Below are 18759 nucleotides of genomic sequence, written 5' to 3'. Positions count from 1 at the left end.
CATGACTGATTTTAAAATGGAACAAACGGTTGATGAAGTACCCACATGAGTGTGCAGATATGGTTGATACTGGCAGAGTGTGCTGTGTGTGCTATATTCTGTTCTGTGCTGTGTGAACACTAATCTAAAATCGAATCTAAATCGAATCTGTGAATTCCCAGGGACCGGGGAATGAACTACATTGTGGGGAAGGACTGGAGAGATTTGTTTGATATTGTCATTGTGCAGGCCGACAAACCAGGCTTCTTCAACGACAGGAGGAAGTAAGTGTTGGAACTACATAAAGACCTAGAACTTCCGTCATGTCCCTTTGGTCTCCACAGGGTACCTACATAAAGACTTCATAACACATTCATAAACCATACATGGCACATTAATAAGCAGTGCATAAGCGTTCAATAAATGCTTATGTCAACAACCGCAAGTTGAAGTCCTCATGAAAGTAAGTACTCTTCAAATGAAGTGTTAGCGTTTTTCTTCCTCTGTCCGTCCTAGGCCCTTCAGACGAGTAACAGATAAAGGGGTGCTGCATTGGGACAGGATTCACAAGCTGGAGAAGGGGAAGATCTACAAACAGGTACTGGACAATTCAATTGAGCTATTGAACGTGAGTTAAACTCCTTTGGAATTATTTAATCTTTCTTTAATACAGGTATCTGTGTTTGTTTCAGGGAAACCTCTATGAGTTCCTGAGACTCACTGGTTGGAGGGGGTCCAAGGTGCTGTACTTTGGAGATCACATTTACAGTGACCTGGCTGTAAGTGCAACAACAATTTGCAAATGCTTTAGCTACAACAAGCAGTAAATCAAATGGACAACATTTAGACATAAATAGAGTACAAATACAATGTACATCATAAAAATTAACTGGGTATTTGAGTTGTTATGTGTCTCCCTGTAGGACCTGACTCTGAAGCACGGCTGGAGGACAGGAGCCATCATCCCAGAGCTAAGGAAGGAGATCAAGATCATGAACACTGAGCAATATGTCCATCTTATGACCTGGCTACAGGGCCTGACTGGACTCATAGAGCACATGCAGGTAGGCGGGGGTGGGGAGAGGTGTGTGTGTGTGTGCGTGTGTATGTGTGTGTGTTGAATACTGAGCAGTACGTCCACCTAATGACCTGGCTACAGGGCCTGATGGGGCTCATAGAACACATGCAAGTATGTGGTGTGTGTGTGTGTTCGTGTATGTGTGATAGCTCTATGCCTACAGCTATGCTCCCTCCTCAGGGTTGGGTAGGTTACTTTCTAAATGTAATCCTTTACTGTTACTAGTTACCTGTCCAACATTTGAATCAGTAATATTAATTTTTGGATTACCCAAACTCAGTAAGGTAATCTAATTGTTTTCAGTTACTTTTGGATTACTTTCCCCTTAAAGGACCCCCCCCCCCTTAGAGGAAGTTGGGGCCACTATTTCGACATAATTTCCTGTCCTATAGATGAAATGCACATTTAGGTTCCACCTGCGAAGAATGACGAAGGCTACTTATACATATTCACGAATTGGGCGTGGGAACTTCCACGTGGAGTTGATAAACATCAACAAATAGGGCACTGACAGGTGTCAGTGTAGCTAGCTAGCATGCTAACCTTATCTAGCTAGCTAATATTATCTGTGGTTTTTTTAACTACACCATATTCAAAAGATTAGCCAGCTGGCTCTATGGCTGGTCCTGGAGCTGAATTTGTCATAAGCATTGATTTAGGCCATCTCTGGCGAAGTTTTCCCTATCTTTGACTTTTTGTATTTTTTCACAAACATCCTTTCTGAATTCAAAAGTAATCCATTAAGTAATCATCTAGTTTTTCAAAAGTATCTGTAATCTGATTACAATATTTTTGCTGGTAACGTAACTGATTACAGTGAGTTATTTTGTAATCGGATTACATGTAATCAGTTACTGCCCAACCCTGTCCCTACTTCCCAGCTCCACAGTATGTATGTACACAGTTACACATTATGTCTCCTCTGCTCCTCCCTTCCAGGTCCACAGAGACCCAGCGTCCCAAGCTGTTGTCCAGGAGTGGATCAAAGAGAGAGAAGCCATGAGGTACCATGGGGAATTACAGGAATTACTTTGAATGTGCAAAGAGAGGGGATTGGGGAAGAGCCTTTGAAAGAATCTCAAGAGAAGCATTATGTAATTAATGACGAGTCCTCTTATTTGCTCAAAGTCTTGGAAGTTGTTATGCTACAGATATTTTGATAACACTTTCTTTGAAGGGCACCTACAGTACTTAAGTACAGTGAGGGAAAAAAGTATTTGATCCCCTGTTGATTTTGTACGTTTGCCCAGTGACAAAGAAATGATCAGTCTATAATTTTAATGGTAGGTTTATTTGAACAGTGAAAGACAGAATAACAACAACAAAATCCAGAAAAACGTATGTCAAAAATTTTATAAATTGATTTGCATTTTAATGAGTGAAATAAGTATTTGACCCCTCTACAAAACATGACTTAGTACTTGGTGGCAAAACCCTTGTTGGCAATCTCAGAGGTCAGACGTTTCTTGTAGTTGGCCACCAGGTTTGCACACATCTCAGAAGGGATTTTGTCCCACTCCTCTTTGCAGATCTTCTCCAAGTCATTAAGGTTTCGAGGCAGACGTTTGGCAACTCGAACCTTCAGCTCCCTCCACAGATTTTCTATGGGATTAAGGTCCAGACTGGCTAGGCCACTCCAGGACCTTAATGTGCTTCTTCTTGAGCCACTCCTTTGTTGCCTTGGCCGTGTGTTTTGGGTCATTGTCATGCTGGAATACCCATCCACGACCAATGTTCAATGCCCTGGCTGAGGGAAGGAGGTTCTCACCCAAGATTTGACGGTACATCGCCCTGTCCATTGTCCCTTTGATGTGGTGAAGTTGTCCTGTCCCCTTAGCAGAAAAACACCCCTAAAGCATAATGTTTCCACCTCCATGTTTGACGGTGGGGATGGTGTTCTTGGGGTCATAGGCAGCATTCCTCCTCCTCCAAACACGGCGAGTTGAGTTGATGCCAAAGAGCTTGATTTTGGTCTCTTCTGACCACAACACTTTCACCCAGTTCTCTGAATCATTCAGATGTTCATTGGCAAACTTCAGACGGGCATGTATATGTGCTTTCTTGAGCAGGGGGACCTTGCCGGCGCTGCAGGATTTCAGTCCTTCACGGCGTAGTGTGTTACCAATTGTTTTCTTGGTGACTATGGTCCCAGCTGCCTTGAGATCATTGACAAGATCCTCCCGTGTATTTCTGGGCTGATTCCTCACCGTTCTCATGATCATTGCAACTCCACGAGGTGAGATCTTGCATGGAGCCCCAGGCCGAGGGAGATTGACAGTTATTTTGTTTCTTCCATTTGCGAATAATCGCACCAACTGTTGTCACCTTCTCACCAAGCTGCTTGGCGATGGTCTTGTAGCCCATTCCAGCCTTGTGTAGGTCTACAATCTTGTCCCTGACATCCTTGGAGAGCTCTTTGGTCTTGGATATGGTGGAGAGTTTGGAATCTGATTGATTGATTGCTTCTGTGGACAGGTGTCTTTTATACAGGTAATAAACTGAGATTAGGAGCACTCCCTTTAAGAGTGTGCTCCTAATCTCAGCTCGTTACCTGTATAAAAGACACCTGGGAGCCAGAACTCTTTCTGATTGAGAGGGGGTCAAATACTTATTTCCCTCATTAAAATGCAAATCAATTTATAACATTTTTGACATGTGTTTTTCTGGATTTTTTTGTTGTTATTCTGTCTCTCACTGTTCAAATAAACCTACCATTAAAATTATAGACTGATCATTTCTTTGTCAGTGGGCAAACGTACAAAATCAGCAGGGGATCAAATACTTTTTTCCCTCACTCTACTTCATAACTTCATAACACATTCATAATCTACATAAGAATTCCATGTGAATGTTTTATGTATGGGTAATGAATGTGTTCTGAGGTCCAGGTAGCTTAGTGGGTAAGAGCGTTGTGCCAGTAACCGAAAGGTCGCTGGTTCTAATCCCCGAGCCGACTAGGCGAAAAATCTGTCGTTGTGATCTTGAGCAAGGCACTTAACCCTAATTGCTCCTGTAAGTCGCTCTGGATAAGAGCGTCTGCTAAATGACTAAAAATAAATAAATAAAAAATAAATAAAGTCTTACCGATATTTCCCTTGACATGCAATGCAAATGAGCACCGTCACTTGATAACAATATCTTATGTATTTAATGATACAATAGATCGCAGACTAAGGACATCTTCAACAGCCAGTTTGGGAGTCTCTTCCGGACGTACCACAACCCCACCTACTTCTCCCGCCGCTTGTCTCGTTTCGCTGACATCTACATGGCCTCCCTCAGCTGTCTGCTGAACTATGACTTCCAACACACCTTCTTCCCTCGCCGGACCCCCCTGCAGCACGAGTCACCCTTCTGGCCCGAGCAGACCAGCGCCGGAGCCCTGAAGATGCCCTTCATATCCCACAGGACCACGACTGAAGAGTAGAGAGGGGAGGGTTACAGTGTGACACCCCATCCGGACCTGCTCAAAGTAGAGAGGGGGACGGGTTTCATTGCGACACACTCCGTCCGGACCTGGTCTGGACAAAGAGCTTTCTGTGGGCCGTATTCGGAGTTGAGATAAGTGTGCGCAACTCAAAGTTTTGTGCAGATCATTAATTCATGTAAATTGGAGACATGCATTGCTTTCAAGTCAGAATACCATCCTGAGATGGGTCCTGGACATGGCTGACTTGGATTTCAACCCTTCCTTACATATTTAGGGCATGTGGACTGTAACATAAAGGCCATTCACTAGATACTGTACATGCTGCATCTACACTGCTCCATCTCATATGCTGGCTTTTTCTCAATAACTTGAATACTGATGCTCCTCTTTTTAAAATCTTGTCATGACATCTCACTATTACACGTATAGCTTTCATCTATCTATAACGATTTAGGACGTTAGATAATATACAGTAAGTATATACCCTCTTAAATAGTTCTGCGATGTTTCTATGCTATTCTGTTATCATTAAGAGGACCACTAACAGTAGAGTTGCTTAATATACAAAACACAAAGCATGAAGTTTTCCTGAATGTTCTTGACACACATACAGTATGTAACCAAATAGAGATTTACTAAGATCCACAAACTTTCACTTTCATCCAAACAAGGTCAAAATCTGTTATTGTGATCTCTAATTTCTTAGTAAGTATATGTGAGTGTGAGAGAGAGCAAGAGAGTATGATTGTACGTACAGAGTGAATAGCTTTTATTTTATAGCAATAGACTTGAAAGGTGTCGGGCCAAGACTTGATATGTGCATGTTCATTATCTGTAACATTCATGTGAATCATGTATTTATGTAAATGTTTGATATGCACTTGTATAGTTACCTGTGAGTGTGAGTAGCTCAACTCATCTTGCTAACCTTAGTATTAAGATGGTCTTGGCCTTTTTAACTATATACAGTATCTGTAAATAAGGGAAAGTTGGTTATAAGGGATGACCACCTAAAGCAGGTGGTCTCTGAACCTGTAAGCACAGAAACACACAGACTCCTGGTATAAACTAGCACAGGAGTTTTGGTGTGGAGTTTAATTGCTTGAAAATATGACTTGACATTTTCAAAGACATGCCTTACGCGTCTGTCAGTAGAACTGCACTGTAGAGCATATATTCGTGATGCTTTAGTTTAGAATATATTATTCCCTGTAATAAGGGAGACAGGCCTACCCTAAAATCATATTTTTCACGAAGGCTTTATCGTTATTAGTAGTCCTTACTAGTTCAGGTACTAACCACATTAATAGCACTCAGACACAACAGACATAACTGTCAGTTTAATTTTTTATAGAAAAAGGTAATCTGCTGTATTTCATGGACAAATGTATTTATCATCGTCCAGTGTTTTCTATGCTGTATTTGAGTTGCTTGGCTATCTTTTTTGTTCGTTTTCATAAACATTGTGCTTTAAAAACTCTAACTCTTTAATCTAAATATAAAATGTTATTGAAATAATTTACTTTGCATTGAAATGTTCAGAAATTAGTTTTATTCGTATTTGGGGGAAACTAACAAGAAAACTATATTGTTTATGATCATTGATACGGCCCGAATGTTTTAGAAATCTATTGTTTGAGATATACAGTGGGGTCTGAAATTATTGACATCCTTGATAAAGATGAGCAAAAATCACTTCATAAAATACATTATTAAATTCAAATACTGAGCTATACTGAACAAAAATATCAACGCAACATGCAACAATTTCAAAGATTTTACTGAGTTACAGTACATATAAGGATATCAGTCAATTGAAATAAATTCATTAGGCCCTAATCTATGGATTTCACATGACTGGGAATACAAATATGCATCTGTTGGTCACAGATACCTTAAAAACAAGGTAGGGGCTTGGATCAGAAAACCAGTCAGTATCTGGAGTGACCACCATTTGCCTCATGCAGCGCAACACATCTCCTTTGCATTGGGTTGATCAGGCTGTTGATTGTGGCCTGTGGAATGTTGTCCCACTCCTCTTCCACTCCTGTGCGGAGTTTGTGGATATTGTTAGGAAATGGAACACGCTGTCATACACGTTGATCCAGAGCATCCCAAACATGCTCAATGGGTGACATGTCTGGTGATTATGGAGGCCATGGAAGAACTGGGACATTTTCAGCTTCCAGGAATTGTGTACAGATCCTTGTGACATGGGGTCATGCATGGTGGCGGATGAATGGCACGACAATGGGAATCAGGATCTCGTCACGGTATCTTTGTGCATTCAAATTGCCATCGATAAAATGCAATTGTGTTCGTTGCCCGTTGCTTATGCCTGCCCATACCATAACCCCACCGCCACCATGGGGCATTCTGTTCACAATGTTGACATCAACAAACCGCTCGCCCACACAACGCCATACACATGGTCTGCGGTTGTGAGGCCGGTTGGACGTTCTGACAAATTACATTTTCTGGCAACAGCTCTGGTGGACATTCCTGCAGTCAGCATGTCAATTGCACCTGTGTAATGATCATGCGGTTTAATCCGCTTCTTGATTTGCCACAGCTGTCAGATGGATGGATTATCTTGGCAAAGGAGAAGTGCTCACTAACAGGGATGTAAACAAATTTGTGCACAAAATTTGAGATAAATACGCTTTTTGTGCGTATGGAACATTTCTGGGATCTTTTATTTCAGCTCATGAAACATGGGACCAACATTTTACATGGTGCGTTTATATTTCTGTTCAGTGTATATTGTATGCTAAAAAAGTTGGGAAATTATAATATTTAATACTAATAAAATTGCTCAGAGAAAGCGGTTTTGTTTATCGAGTAAGACATTTTTTCTCTCAAAAAGGTAGGGGCCACCCCTGTTTTCAATACCTTTCAATACCTCACCTTGCGAGGATAACAACACTGAGCCTTTTTCTAAAATGTTTTATGAGTTGGAGAACACATTTGGAGGGATCTTAGACCATTCCTCCATACAGAATCCTTCCAGGTCCTTGATATACGTTGTCTGTGCTTATGGACTGCCCTCTTCAACTCAAACCACAGGTTTTCAGTGGGTTTCAAGTCCAGGAACTGCGATGGCCATAGCAAAATGTTGATTTTGTGTCCAATTAACCATTTCTTTGTGGATTTTGAGATGTGCTTGGGGTTATTGTCTTGGTGGAAGATCCACATGCGGCTGAGTTTCAGCCTCCTGGCAGAGGAAACTGGGCTTTTGGCTAAAATATCCTGGTACTGGATAAAGTTCATGATGCCTTTGAACTTAACTAGGGCCCCAGGACCAGTGGAAGCAAAATAGCCCCATAACATTGTCGTGATGTGACTTACTTTAATGTATGACTGTTATTTATCGATTAAATTAATAATGTAACAATTAACTCATTAGGAAGTTGGGGCACCACGGAATAAGTTTTTTAACGAGTTACCGTCTTCCGAATTAAACTCTTAGAAGATATATATGTTATATATCGATAAGTCACTTATTAAATAATTACCTCTTATCAGTCTCATTCTGAACGTTGCATAATCCTTGAACCTGCAAGAACCCTAACCTTTTTGATGAATCAGCAATACACAAATTGGCTTAATTATTTATTTATTAAATAACTAAATAATAACACAGAATACAAACACACACACACACACACACACACACGGTTATTGATTACTAACGTAATACAATAAGAACAGGTCCCTAGTGGACTGGACGAACAAGTCTGCTGGCTGCCCTACACAGCCCTGTCCGTGGTGGTGGTGGACCCAGAGCTCCACATCCCTCCACTGGTGGCTTCCAGTCCTGTCAACAACCCTGTCATCTACTTCCTAAGCAACAAGCAGGTATGTGTAGGAGTGCCAGAAAAACACGAGTGAGGACACACCACATTAATTGAGTTTCTAGATTATTGAAGGAGTGCTATATATCAGTTCCCTGTGGTCTTAATTCAATTAGGATACACATTTACATTTACATTTTGGTCATTAAGTAGATGACACTTTTATCCAGAGCTATTTACAATCAGTAATGTCTTGTGGATTGTCTGATTGTATTGAAGATTGTATGAATTGATTCATAGTTCTTTACCAGACATTTTGTATGTGGTTTGCAAACAGTTTTTGTCTCTCTGTACTCCCTGTAGTTCCGTGATGCCACTCTAGAGGTCCTCTCCTGTGGGCACTCCATCCACCGGCCACCGACACCCTCACCATGTGCTCCATGACCCTGAGGAGCACCGTGGGCAGAGGGAGCCGAGGGATCAGCGTCCACAGCAAGGTGCTGCCTCTGTGAATCCTCTTTCCTTTGTCTCAGAAATAGGAACCTAGAAGTATCACGGTGGTCTGGGTGGGGAGAGAATAGCTTCCGCCTCATCCTCAGGCCACATAAAGTAGTCCCCATACAATTCCACTTCAGTCCGTCTCAGCAAGACCTCAAGCCACATAAAGTAGTCCCAACCCTGCAATTCCACATCAGTCATCAGCCAAGGCCTGCTCCTCAGGGTTATCAAAATGGGAATGAGCGCGCAACAGATCAGTGTACTGTCTACACTCGGTCTGTTGTTTTTATGAAATTGTTTTAATTAAAATGTTTTTAAATCATGTCAACAACAACTTCTTTAACCATTGGAAGTTCTGATAGCTAATGATTCCTCGACGTGGTTAGTTTTTCGGCTGGGACTGCAAGTTTGTGTCCCAGATTCCGGCATAAAAATAAAAAGTTAGCGGTTAGCCATCATGCTAACAGAGCAAGATAAGAGTCAAAACACCAGTGGTATTTGTGTCTATGTCTGGGTGAGATGATATCTACGCAAGAGTAGGGAAATAAGGTGGAATTAATAAATTAACATGAATTCTTTGTCTGTTCCAAATGTATCATCATCAAACAGCTTAGGGAAGAGGTTCTCCAGCTGCTAGTTCAGCTGCGGGAAAAACAAGAGGTGCTTTCTAAGTACTTTGACGCAGCCCAGGCACACAGAATTTCAGTTCTGAATGCCTCCTTCAGCCAAGGGGTCGATGAGTCGGGCGGTACTGACCTGCTCCAATCCACTGGACAGATGGTAAACTCAACTCCGCGGCCAGTGGGAGACTGGACACTGGTAAGGCGAAGGAGGTCAGGTGGGAGGCAGTCTGGTCGGCCTCCATAATATCCTAGAAGATCAGATCCAGTTATTAACCTCTTAAGGATCTGACCCTTTTTTCCATTTTCACCTAAAATGACGTCCCCAAATCTAACTGCCTGTAGCTCAGGACCTGAAGCAAGGATATGCATATTCTTCATACCATTTGAAAGGAACCACTTTGAAGTTTGTGGAAATGTGAAATTAGTGTAGGAGAATATAACACATTAGATCTGGTAAAAGATAAAACAAACAAAAAAATATGTGATTTTGGCCACTAGATGACAGCAGTGTGTGTGCAAAGTTTCTGATTGATCCAGCATTACAATACTGGACTATTTTGTATTAAGTCTGCCCAAATTTGCCAAATTGGTCAATTGATTCATTTTCAAATAAGTAACTATAGAGAATATACAAAAATGATATGGTAATACAAAATGTAAGTTTACACACTGCCAGGAATGTCATACATGATGGATCATTAGCTTATACACTAACTTTTACACATCTAGATGGCCGGGCGGGGTGGGTGTGGAGCCAGAGACAGCAGGGGTTCAAACTGTAGAACCCAGATCCTACATTTGAATAAAAAATGGATTTGATCAAACAAAACTATGCAACATTTTATCTCTGGGACCCTTAGGATGACAAATCAGAGCAAGATTTCTGAATGTAATTACATTATTTACCTTCAGAGGTGAAAGTATCAAACCAGTTGCCGTGATACATTTTTTGTTGTTGTGCACTCTCCTCAAACAATAGCATGGTATTTTTTCACTGTAATAGCTACTGTAAATTGGACAGTGCAGTTAGATTAACAAGAATTTAAGCTTTCTGCCCATATAAGACATGTCTATGTCCTGGAAAGTTTGCTGTTACTTACAACAGTCATGCTAATCACATTAGCACACGTTAGCTCAACCCGATCCCGTAGAGGTTAAACAGCTTTGCCCTGCTGGTGAGGGACAAACCAGCCCCGGGACTCAGCTCTGGTCCTGGGAGTACACCAACAGCCAGCAGCCGTCCAGGGGCACGCTGCAAAGCTCAGCCGGTCGCTGACCAAAGGAAACAAGTTCTTGGGCGCTCCTCCATATCCCTGAGGATTCCGACGCCATCCGCCGCTACTGGTACATGTGCGGTTGGAGTCAGGCTGGCATGAGTCGAAGCACACCTCCTCCCCCCTGTCCAAGGCAGGGCCGTTCTGTTCCCCCTCTTCCTTCCCCATCGGATTTTATCACGACCACCACCGCTGTGGGCAGCTCGATGGTGAGAGATTTTGGCCTGTCTGCGGCCTGTCAGCCTACCAAGGTCCACTGTCACCCAGACGCCCGTGTCCAAGTCATCAACTCCCTCCTGCCCAACTACTCTAATATTAGCACCATTGTCACTCATGTTGGATTTAACAACATTCGCTTTTGGCAATCTGAGGAACTGAAGAAGGACTACAACATTCTCTTGAACACCCTTGTTTGCACAGGGAAGAGAACGGTCATCTCTGGCCCCCTGCCGTGCTATAGAAGGGGTTCGGAACGTTACAGCCGCCTCGCTGCCCTAAACGAGTTCCTGAAGAAACTCTGCAAAGACAGGAATGTCTCCCTTTTTGACAATTTGATTTGCTGTGGGAGCAACCAACACTTTTTAAAAGAGATGGGATTAACCTTAACCGCAGGGGTTCCAGAATTATCTCCATCAACATAACGATCTGTTTAAGAGAATGACAGTCTGGGTTCGGTAGTGCTCCAGTCCTCCCTGTCATAATAAGCAACAGAGGACTATCGCCCTGTAGCACTCACCTCTGTCATCATGCTTTGAGAGACTAGTCAAGGATCATATCACCTCTACCTTACCTGTCACCAAGGGAGTACTCCAAGGCTCGATCCTAGGCCCCACGCTCTTTTCAATTTACATCAACAACATAGCTCAGGCAGTAGGAAGCTCTCTCGTCCATTTATATGCAGATGATTAGTCTTATACTCAGCTGGCCCCTCCCCGGATTTTGAGTTAAACGCTCTACAACAAAGCTTTCTTAGTGTCCAACAACCTTCTTTCTCTGCCCTTAACCTTGTTCTGAACATGTCCAAAACAAAGGTAATCTGGTTCGGTAAGAAGAATGCCCTCTCCCCACCGTGTGATTACTACCTCTGAGGGTTTAGAGCTTGAGGTAGTCACCTCATACAAGTACTTGGGAGTATGGCTAGATTACGGAGATGTAATTTATAGATTGGCAGGTAACGGTGCTCTTGAGCGGCTAGATGTTCTCTATCAGAAGCTTCTAAAGCCATGACATAATTTTCTGAAATGTTCCAAGTTGTTTAAAGGCACAGTGAACTTAGTGTATGTAAACTTCTGACCACTGGAATTGTGATACAGTTAATTATAAGTTAAATAATTTGTCTGTAAACAATTGTTGGAAAAATTACTTGCACAAAGTAGATGTCCTAACCGACTTGCCAAAACTATAGTTTGTTAACAAGAAATTTGTGGAGTGGTTGAAAAACGATTTTAATGACTCCAACCTAAGTGTATGTAAACTTCTGACTTCATCTGTAACTACTCTCCTCCCCATATCCTGAGGAAAGCCCCATCTACCCAAACCAGAATCGCACGTTTTGCACCTTCATCACTTTCCTAACCACGGAGTGCATGACACTCCCCCTATCCCATACTTAACCACATTATACCATTGCCCCCCAGCTTAAACTCATTTGATTATTATTATTTTAGCATTTTTTTTTATAGGGACATAAATCTAAAACTGAGGGGGCACAAGTTTCAACTGAGGGGGCTAAGCCCACATTTGCCCCCTCGTGGAGCCGGGCAAGCCCCCGTGTTGATGGTCAGCGTGGCGGATGTGTTGTTGCCTACCCTTATCACCTGGGGGCGGCCTGTCAGGATGTCCAGAATCCAGTTGCAGAGGGAGTTGTTCAGTCCCAGGGTCCTGAGCTTGGAGGGGACTATGGTGTTGAACGCTGAGCTGTAGTCAATGAACAACATTCTTACATAGGTATTCCTTTTGTCCAGGTGGGTTAGGGCAGTGTGGCGTGCAATAAAGATTGCATCATGTGTGGACCTGTTGGGGCTGCATGCGAATTGGAGTGGGTCCAGGATGTCTGGGATGATGGTGTTGATGTGAGCCATGACCAGCCTTTCAAAGCATGTAATGGCTGTAGATGTGACTGCTATGGGGCGATAGTCATTTAGGCAGGTTACCTTGACGTTCTTGGGCACAGGGACTATGGTGGTCTGCTTGAAACAAGTTGGTATTACAGACCGGGTCAGGGATAGGTTGAAAATGTCAGTGAAGACACTTGCCAGCTGGTCAGCGCATGCTCTGAGTATGCGTCCTGCTATTCTCTCTGGTCCCGCGGCCTTGCGAATGTTAACCTGCTTACAGGTCTTACTCACATCGGCTACCGAGAGTGAGATCACACAGTTGTCTGGAACAGCAGGTGCTCTCATGCATGGTTCAGTGTTGCATGCCTCGAAGCGAGCATTAAAGTATTTCAGCTCATCTGGTAGGCTCGCATCGCTGGACAGCTCACGGCTAGGTTTTCCTTTGTAATCCGTTATAGTTTGCAAGCCCTGCCACATTCGTTGAGCGTCAGAGCCGGTGTAGTAGGATTTGATCTTAGTCCTGTATTGACACTTTGCCTGTTTGATGGCTCTTTGGAGGTCGTAGAAGGATTCTTTTTTATCCTTATGAGCATGGTAAAGTTAGTAATTAGGCTTTGGATGGTGTATCAATACACCAAGTCACTACAAAAATCCAACTCGAACGTGTACACCGTTTCGGACAAAGAGGACAGAGATATGAGCGTCCAATCGTTGCCAAATTTGATTTCTTTAAGGATAAAGTAACGGTTAAAAGCCTAGGTAAAAGATAGGCATGAATGATCAGTTCCTGAGGGAGATTGCAGAACGGTGCAACAGAACGGCGCAAAGTTCTTTACCCAATCTTCAAGGAAAATAGATTAAAAGGGAAGCGTGTTGCTCTCGTAGTCGATAAACTGTATATTGACAACCAAATGTTCCGCGACACAAAGACTACTCCATGGCTATTCTGAAAGTTCTAATAGAAGAGTTGAATAATGGAACACCCAATACTAGCCATGGCAAGGATTGTAATAATAAAACACATGTATAGTATTTATGGTATTTTATAAATGGATAAGGCAGCATTAGAAGAAAGGATAACTAGCAAAATAATACATCTTCAAATATAACTAATTAGAACACAAAAGTACTCAATCAACATAGTGGAGATAAAAACAAAAGACATAGAAGGCACAGTATGTGGGTGTGTGTGGATGTATTGTGATGGAAGGTGTGTTGTGCATTTTTGTGTTTGGAAAAGTGTGGCGTTAAGTGAGTGTGAAAGGAAATGGTTGCATATCCCAGAACCAATATGTGTCTGAGCAGGGTTGTCAGAGAGCTTTCAATTTTGTGCAGATGAGGGATATACATTTTAAAATAAAGTATACATCTAATTAATTATTTATTGTCCTATCATGATGGAACGGTCGTCAACCCTATATCCTAGACACCCACCTGAGCAACCCATCCTAGACACCCATACGCCTATATGCAGCCAAAACAGAAAGATAAATGCGGTCAGAGACCTACTAGAGCAGCATCACCCCCTCAAGATTCTGAGCCTGCCTGGCAGGGTTGGTCCTACAAAGCCAGAGCCCCCTGATGGGAGAGCATAATATACAAGGAAATTCTCAAAGCTGCTAATGAGAACCTTGACGACCTTGTACCTAGCCGGTGGGGATTCCGGTGGGGTACCCCCCAAAAACTACAATTAAATCCATTTGAATCCCACTTTGTAACACAACAAAATGTGGAAAAAGTCAAGGGTTGTGAATACGTTTCTTGTTTGCTTCTGGCCCTATACAGCTCATTGAGTGCAGTCTTAGTGCCAGCATCGGTTTGTGGTGTTAAATAGACAGCTAACAAAAATATAGATTAAAAGTATCTTGGTAAATATTATGGTCTGCAGCTTATCATAAGATATTCTAACAAGCAACAACTTGAGACTTCCTTTACATTAGAAATTGCTCACCAGCTGTTGTTAACAAAGAGACAAACTCCTCCTCCCTTCATCTTACCCGAGTCTGCAGTCCGGTCTTGACGATACATAGAAAAAACAGGTAGATGTTTACCTATGTACTCATTCAGCCACGACTCTGAGAAACATACTATATATTACAGTTTTTCAGGTCCTATTGATAGGATAGTCTCGAACGGAGCTCATCCTGCCTCGCTTTCGCTGCCGCTTCTTCCTTAGAGTTCCGGGGATTAGGGCCTGGTCTGGAGTAAGCAGAATGTCCAGAGCTGCCGGCTCGTTGAAGTAGACATTTTCGGTCATAGGAAATGATGGCGGAGACATTATGTACAAAAAAGTTACGATCAGCGTAAAAACACACACAAAATAGCAGAATTGCTCAGGAGCCCAAAAGACGGCTGCTATCCACTGCAGTGCCATCTTAGTTTTCATCCTCCAAACTCATGATCATTATATACTGTGTATATATATATATATATATATACACAATTTTTTATAATGATTATATATATATATATATATATATATATATAATCATTATAAAAAATTGTTATGGTCCACAACCACCATCTCGATCCTAACCGTTATGTATCCTACTATGTTGATCAAGTGGGTAATGGCTTACTCGGTTATCATGGAGCCTCGACTATGTATGGGTCGGGGATAGAGGGTATATTTCGTAACCTCTTTAAGATGGTTATACCCTTTATGAAGAGAGGCCTCAGCATAGCCAAATCTCATTTAAAATCTGCCGCCAAAAATATAGTAAGTGAGGTGGTGGCTAATGCTATGACTAGACATGCGTCATCAGACCCTGAACATCAAGAAGGCTTTCCAACCTTTACAAGACAAATCTTCATATCATGACCGCTAACCGCTACACACAGCCTACATCATTGTCACGTCATAGTCAACTAGAACTACTAGAACTAATGCGTTAGTAAGCCCGCTACAATCATGCAGTACAGTTTACAGTTGGAAAGCAGTGGCAAAAAGTTAATAAAACCAAATGCTTACCTTGACTTTGAAGAGTTCCAGTGCTGGCTAGCCATAGCCAGCTAGCTAACATAGCATCCCTCTCTGTTTGAGCCGTGTGTTTGAGTAGGCTAAACTAGCTAGCTGCATTTGCTATATAAGTAAAAGTAAAAAGAAATACTACCAAATATAGCTAGCTCTCTCTCTCTTGCTTCTCCTTAATTTTTGGAAGAAAGTAATTTGTTCAAAACTGTTCAACTATTGTCTCTCTCTGAGTCAACTACTCACCACATGTTATGCACTGCAGTGCTAGCTATCTGTAGCTTATGTTTCAGTACTAGATTCATTCTCTGATCCTTTGATTGGGTGGACAACATGTCAGTTCATGCTGCAAGAGCTCTGATAGGTTGGAGAACGTCCGCCGGAAGTTGTCACAATTACTGCTAAGTCTTTGGAAGGGGTGAGAACCATGAGCCTCCTAGGTTTTGTATCGAAGTCAATGTACCAAGAGGAGGACAGAAGCTAGCTGTCCTCCGGCCTACACCATGGTGCTACCCTACAGAGTGCTGCTGAGGCTACTGTAGACCTTCATTGCAAAACAGTGTGTTTTATTCAATTATTTGGTGACGTGATTATATTTAGTATAGTTTTATCTAAAAAGGATAACTTTTTTAATGTTTCACTAGTTAGATTTTTATGAAATTCACTGTGGAGGATGGTCCTCCCCTTCCTCCTCTGAGGAGCCTCCACTGGTCTTGACCAAAAACTGCAAAAATAATACTCAGTAGCATTTTCTAAAGAAGAATCAACATGGCTCTTTTACACCGCATTTGTATTTATTAGGGATCCCCATTAGCTGCTGCCAAGGCAGCAGCTACTCTTCCTGGGGTCAAAACACATTAAGGCACTTACATTACATATCAAACAAAATATAAAACAGTACCACCATACAACAATATTACAATGTACGTGTGTGTAGAGTGCGCTTCTGTGCGTATGCGTGTGTCTGTACCTGTGTGTGTCTCTTCACAGTCCCCGTTGTTCCATAAGGTGTATTTTTACCTGTTTTTTAAAATCTGATTCTACTACTTGCATCAGTTACCTGATGTGGAATAGAGTTCCATGTACAGTGTATTCGGAAAGTATTCAGACCCCTTGACTTTTTCCAAATTTTGTTACGTTATGGTCTTATTCTGAAATTAAATAAATTGTTCTACACACAATACCCCATAATCACAAAGCAAAAACAGGTTTTTAGACATTTTTGCTCATAAAAATAAATAAATGAAATATTACATTTACATAAGTATCCAGAACTTTTACTCAGTACTTTGTTGAAGCACCTTTGGCAGCGATTACAGCCTTGAGTCTTCTTGGGTATGGGGAGTTTCTCCCATTCTTCTCTGCAGATCCTCTCAAGCTCTGTCAGGTTGGATGGGGAGCGTCGCTGCTCAGCAATTTTAAGGTCTCTCCAGAGATGTTCGATCGGGTTCAAGTCCGGGCTCTGGCTGGGCCACTCAAGGACATTCAGAGACTTGTCCCGAAGCCACTCCTGCGTTGTCTTGGCTGTGTGCTTAGAGTCTTTGTCCTGTTGGAAGGTGAACCCCAGTCTGAGGTCCTGAGCGCTCTGGAGCAGGTTTTCATCAAGGATCTCTCTGTACTTTGATCCGTTCATCTTTCACTCGATCCTGACTAGTCTCCCAGTCCCTGCCGCTGAAAAACATCCCCACAGCATGATGCTGCCACCACTATGCTTCACCGTAGGGATTGTGCCAGGTTTCCTCCAGACGTGACGCTTTGCTTTCAGGCCAAAGAGTTGAATCTTGGTTTCATCAGACCAGAGAATCTTGTTTCTCATGGTCTGAGAGTCCATTAGGTGCCTTTTGGCAAATTCCAAGCGTGCTGTCATGTGCCTTTTACTGAGAAGTGGCTTCCGTCTGGCCACTCTACCATAAAAGCCTAATTGGTAGAGTGCTGCAGAGATGGTTGTCCTTCTGGAAGGTTCTCCCATCTCCACAGAAGAACTCTGGAGCTCTGTCAGCGTGACCATCAGGTTCTTGGTCACCTCCCTGCCCAAGGCCCTGTTCACCTTTTCGAGTCTCATATCAAAGGGTCTGAATGCTTATGTAAATAAGGTATTTCACTTTTCTTTTTAAAAATACTTTTTCCAAAATTTCAAAAAACCTGTTTTCGCTTTGTCATTATGGGGTATTGTGTGTAGATTGATGAGGGGGGGAAAATAATTTAATCAATTTTAGAATAAGACTGTAACGTAACAAAATGTGGAAGAAGTCAAGGGGTCTGAATACTTTCCAAATGCACTGTAGTCATGGCTCTATGTAGTACTGTTCCCAATGGTGCCGGAGGGGATGGCTGCTGTTTTACGGGCTCCTAACCAACTGCGCTATTTGCTTGTTTTTTCGCATTGTTTGTAACTTATTTTGTACATATTGTTGCTGCTACCATCTCTTATGACCAAAAAGAGCTTCTGGACATCAGAACAGCGATTACTCACCTCGAACTGGACGAAGATTTCTTCTTTAATGAGTCCGATGCAAAGGACATACTGCTTCCCTGAGACCAGGCCCAAATCCCCGTCATTCGCGTGAGGAAAAGACGGAAATACACGGGGAGGAGGTCTGGGTGCCTTGTGAGAATTTGTCGCCGAGTGGGTAAACCGCCTCTACCATCCGTCCTATTGGCCAACGTGCAATCACTGGAAAATAAACTGGAAGACTATCCTACCAACGGGACTTTGAAAACTGTAATATCTTATGTTTCACCAAGTTGTGGCTGAATGACGACAAGGATAATATAGAGCTGGCTGGGTTTTCAGTGCATCGGCAGGACAGAGCAGCTACTTCTGGTAAGACGAGGGGGGTGTGTGTATGTCTATTTGTCAATAACAGCTGGTGCGCGATGTCTAATATTAAAGAAGTCTCAAGGTATTGCTCGCCTGAGATAGTGTGGTCTACAGCTTATCATGAGGTACTCTATCTACCAAGAGAGTTTTCATTTATATTATTCGTAGCCGTCTATTTACCACCACAAACCGATGCTGGCACTAAGACTGCACTCAACACGCTGTATAAGGCCA

The 18759-nt window shown here is 42.4% G+C and overlaps 1 protein-coding gene across 1 annotated transcript in view; it reads left to right on the top strand.

Moving 5' to 3' along the window:
- Positions 1–6194, top strand: part of LOC121577089 (5'-nucleotidase domain-containing protein 3) — a 29719-nt gene extending 23525 nt beyond the window's left edge. The window contains exons 9-14 of the mRNA XM_041890860.2: positions 162–263; positions 496–577; positions 672–758; positions 903–1043; positions 1997–2061; positions 4220–6194. Coding sequence (XP_041746794.1) covers positions 162–263; positions 496–577; positions 672–758; positions 903–1043; positions 1997–2061; positions 4220–4484 — 742 coding nt within the window. The 3' untranslated portion in view covers positions 4485–6194. The remainder of the gene's footprint in view (positions 1–161; positions 264–495; positions 578–671; positions 759–902; positions 1044–1996; positions 2062–4219) is intronic.
- Positions 6195–18759: the final 12565 nt, after the last annotated feature.

The sequence above is a fragment of the Coregonus clupeaformis genome, chromosome 2, assembly GCF_020615455.1.
Source record: "Coregonus clupeaformis isolate EN_2021a chromosome 2, ASM2061545v1, whole genome shotgun sequence".
Taxonomy (NCBI): Eukaryota; Metazoa; Chordata; class Actinopteri; order Salmoniformes; family Salmonidae; genus Coregonus; species Coregonus clupeaformis.
Note: the sequence above shows the minus strand (reverse complement) of the source record. Positions and strands in the feature narration are given on the sequence as shown.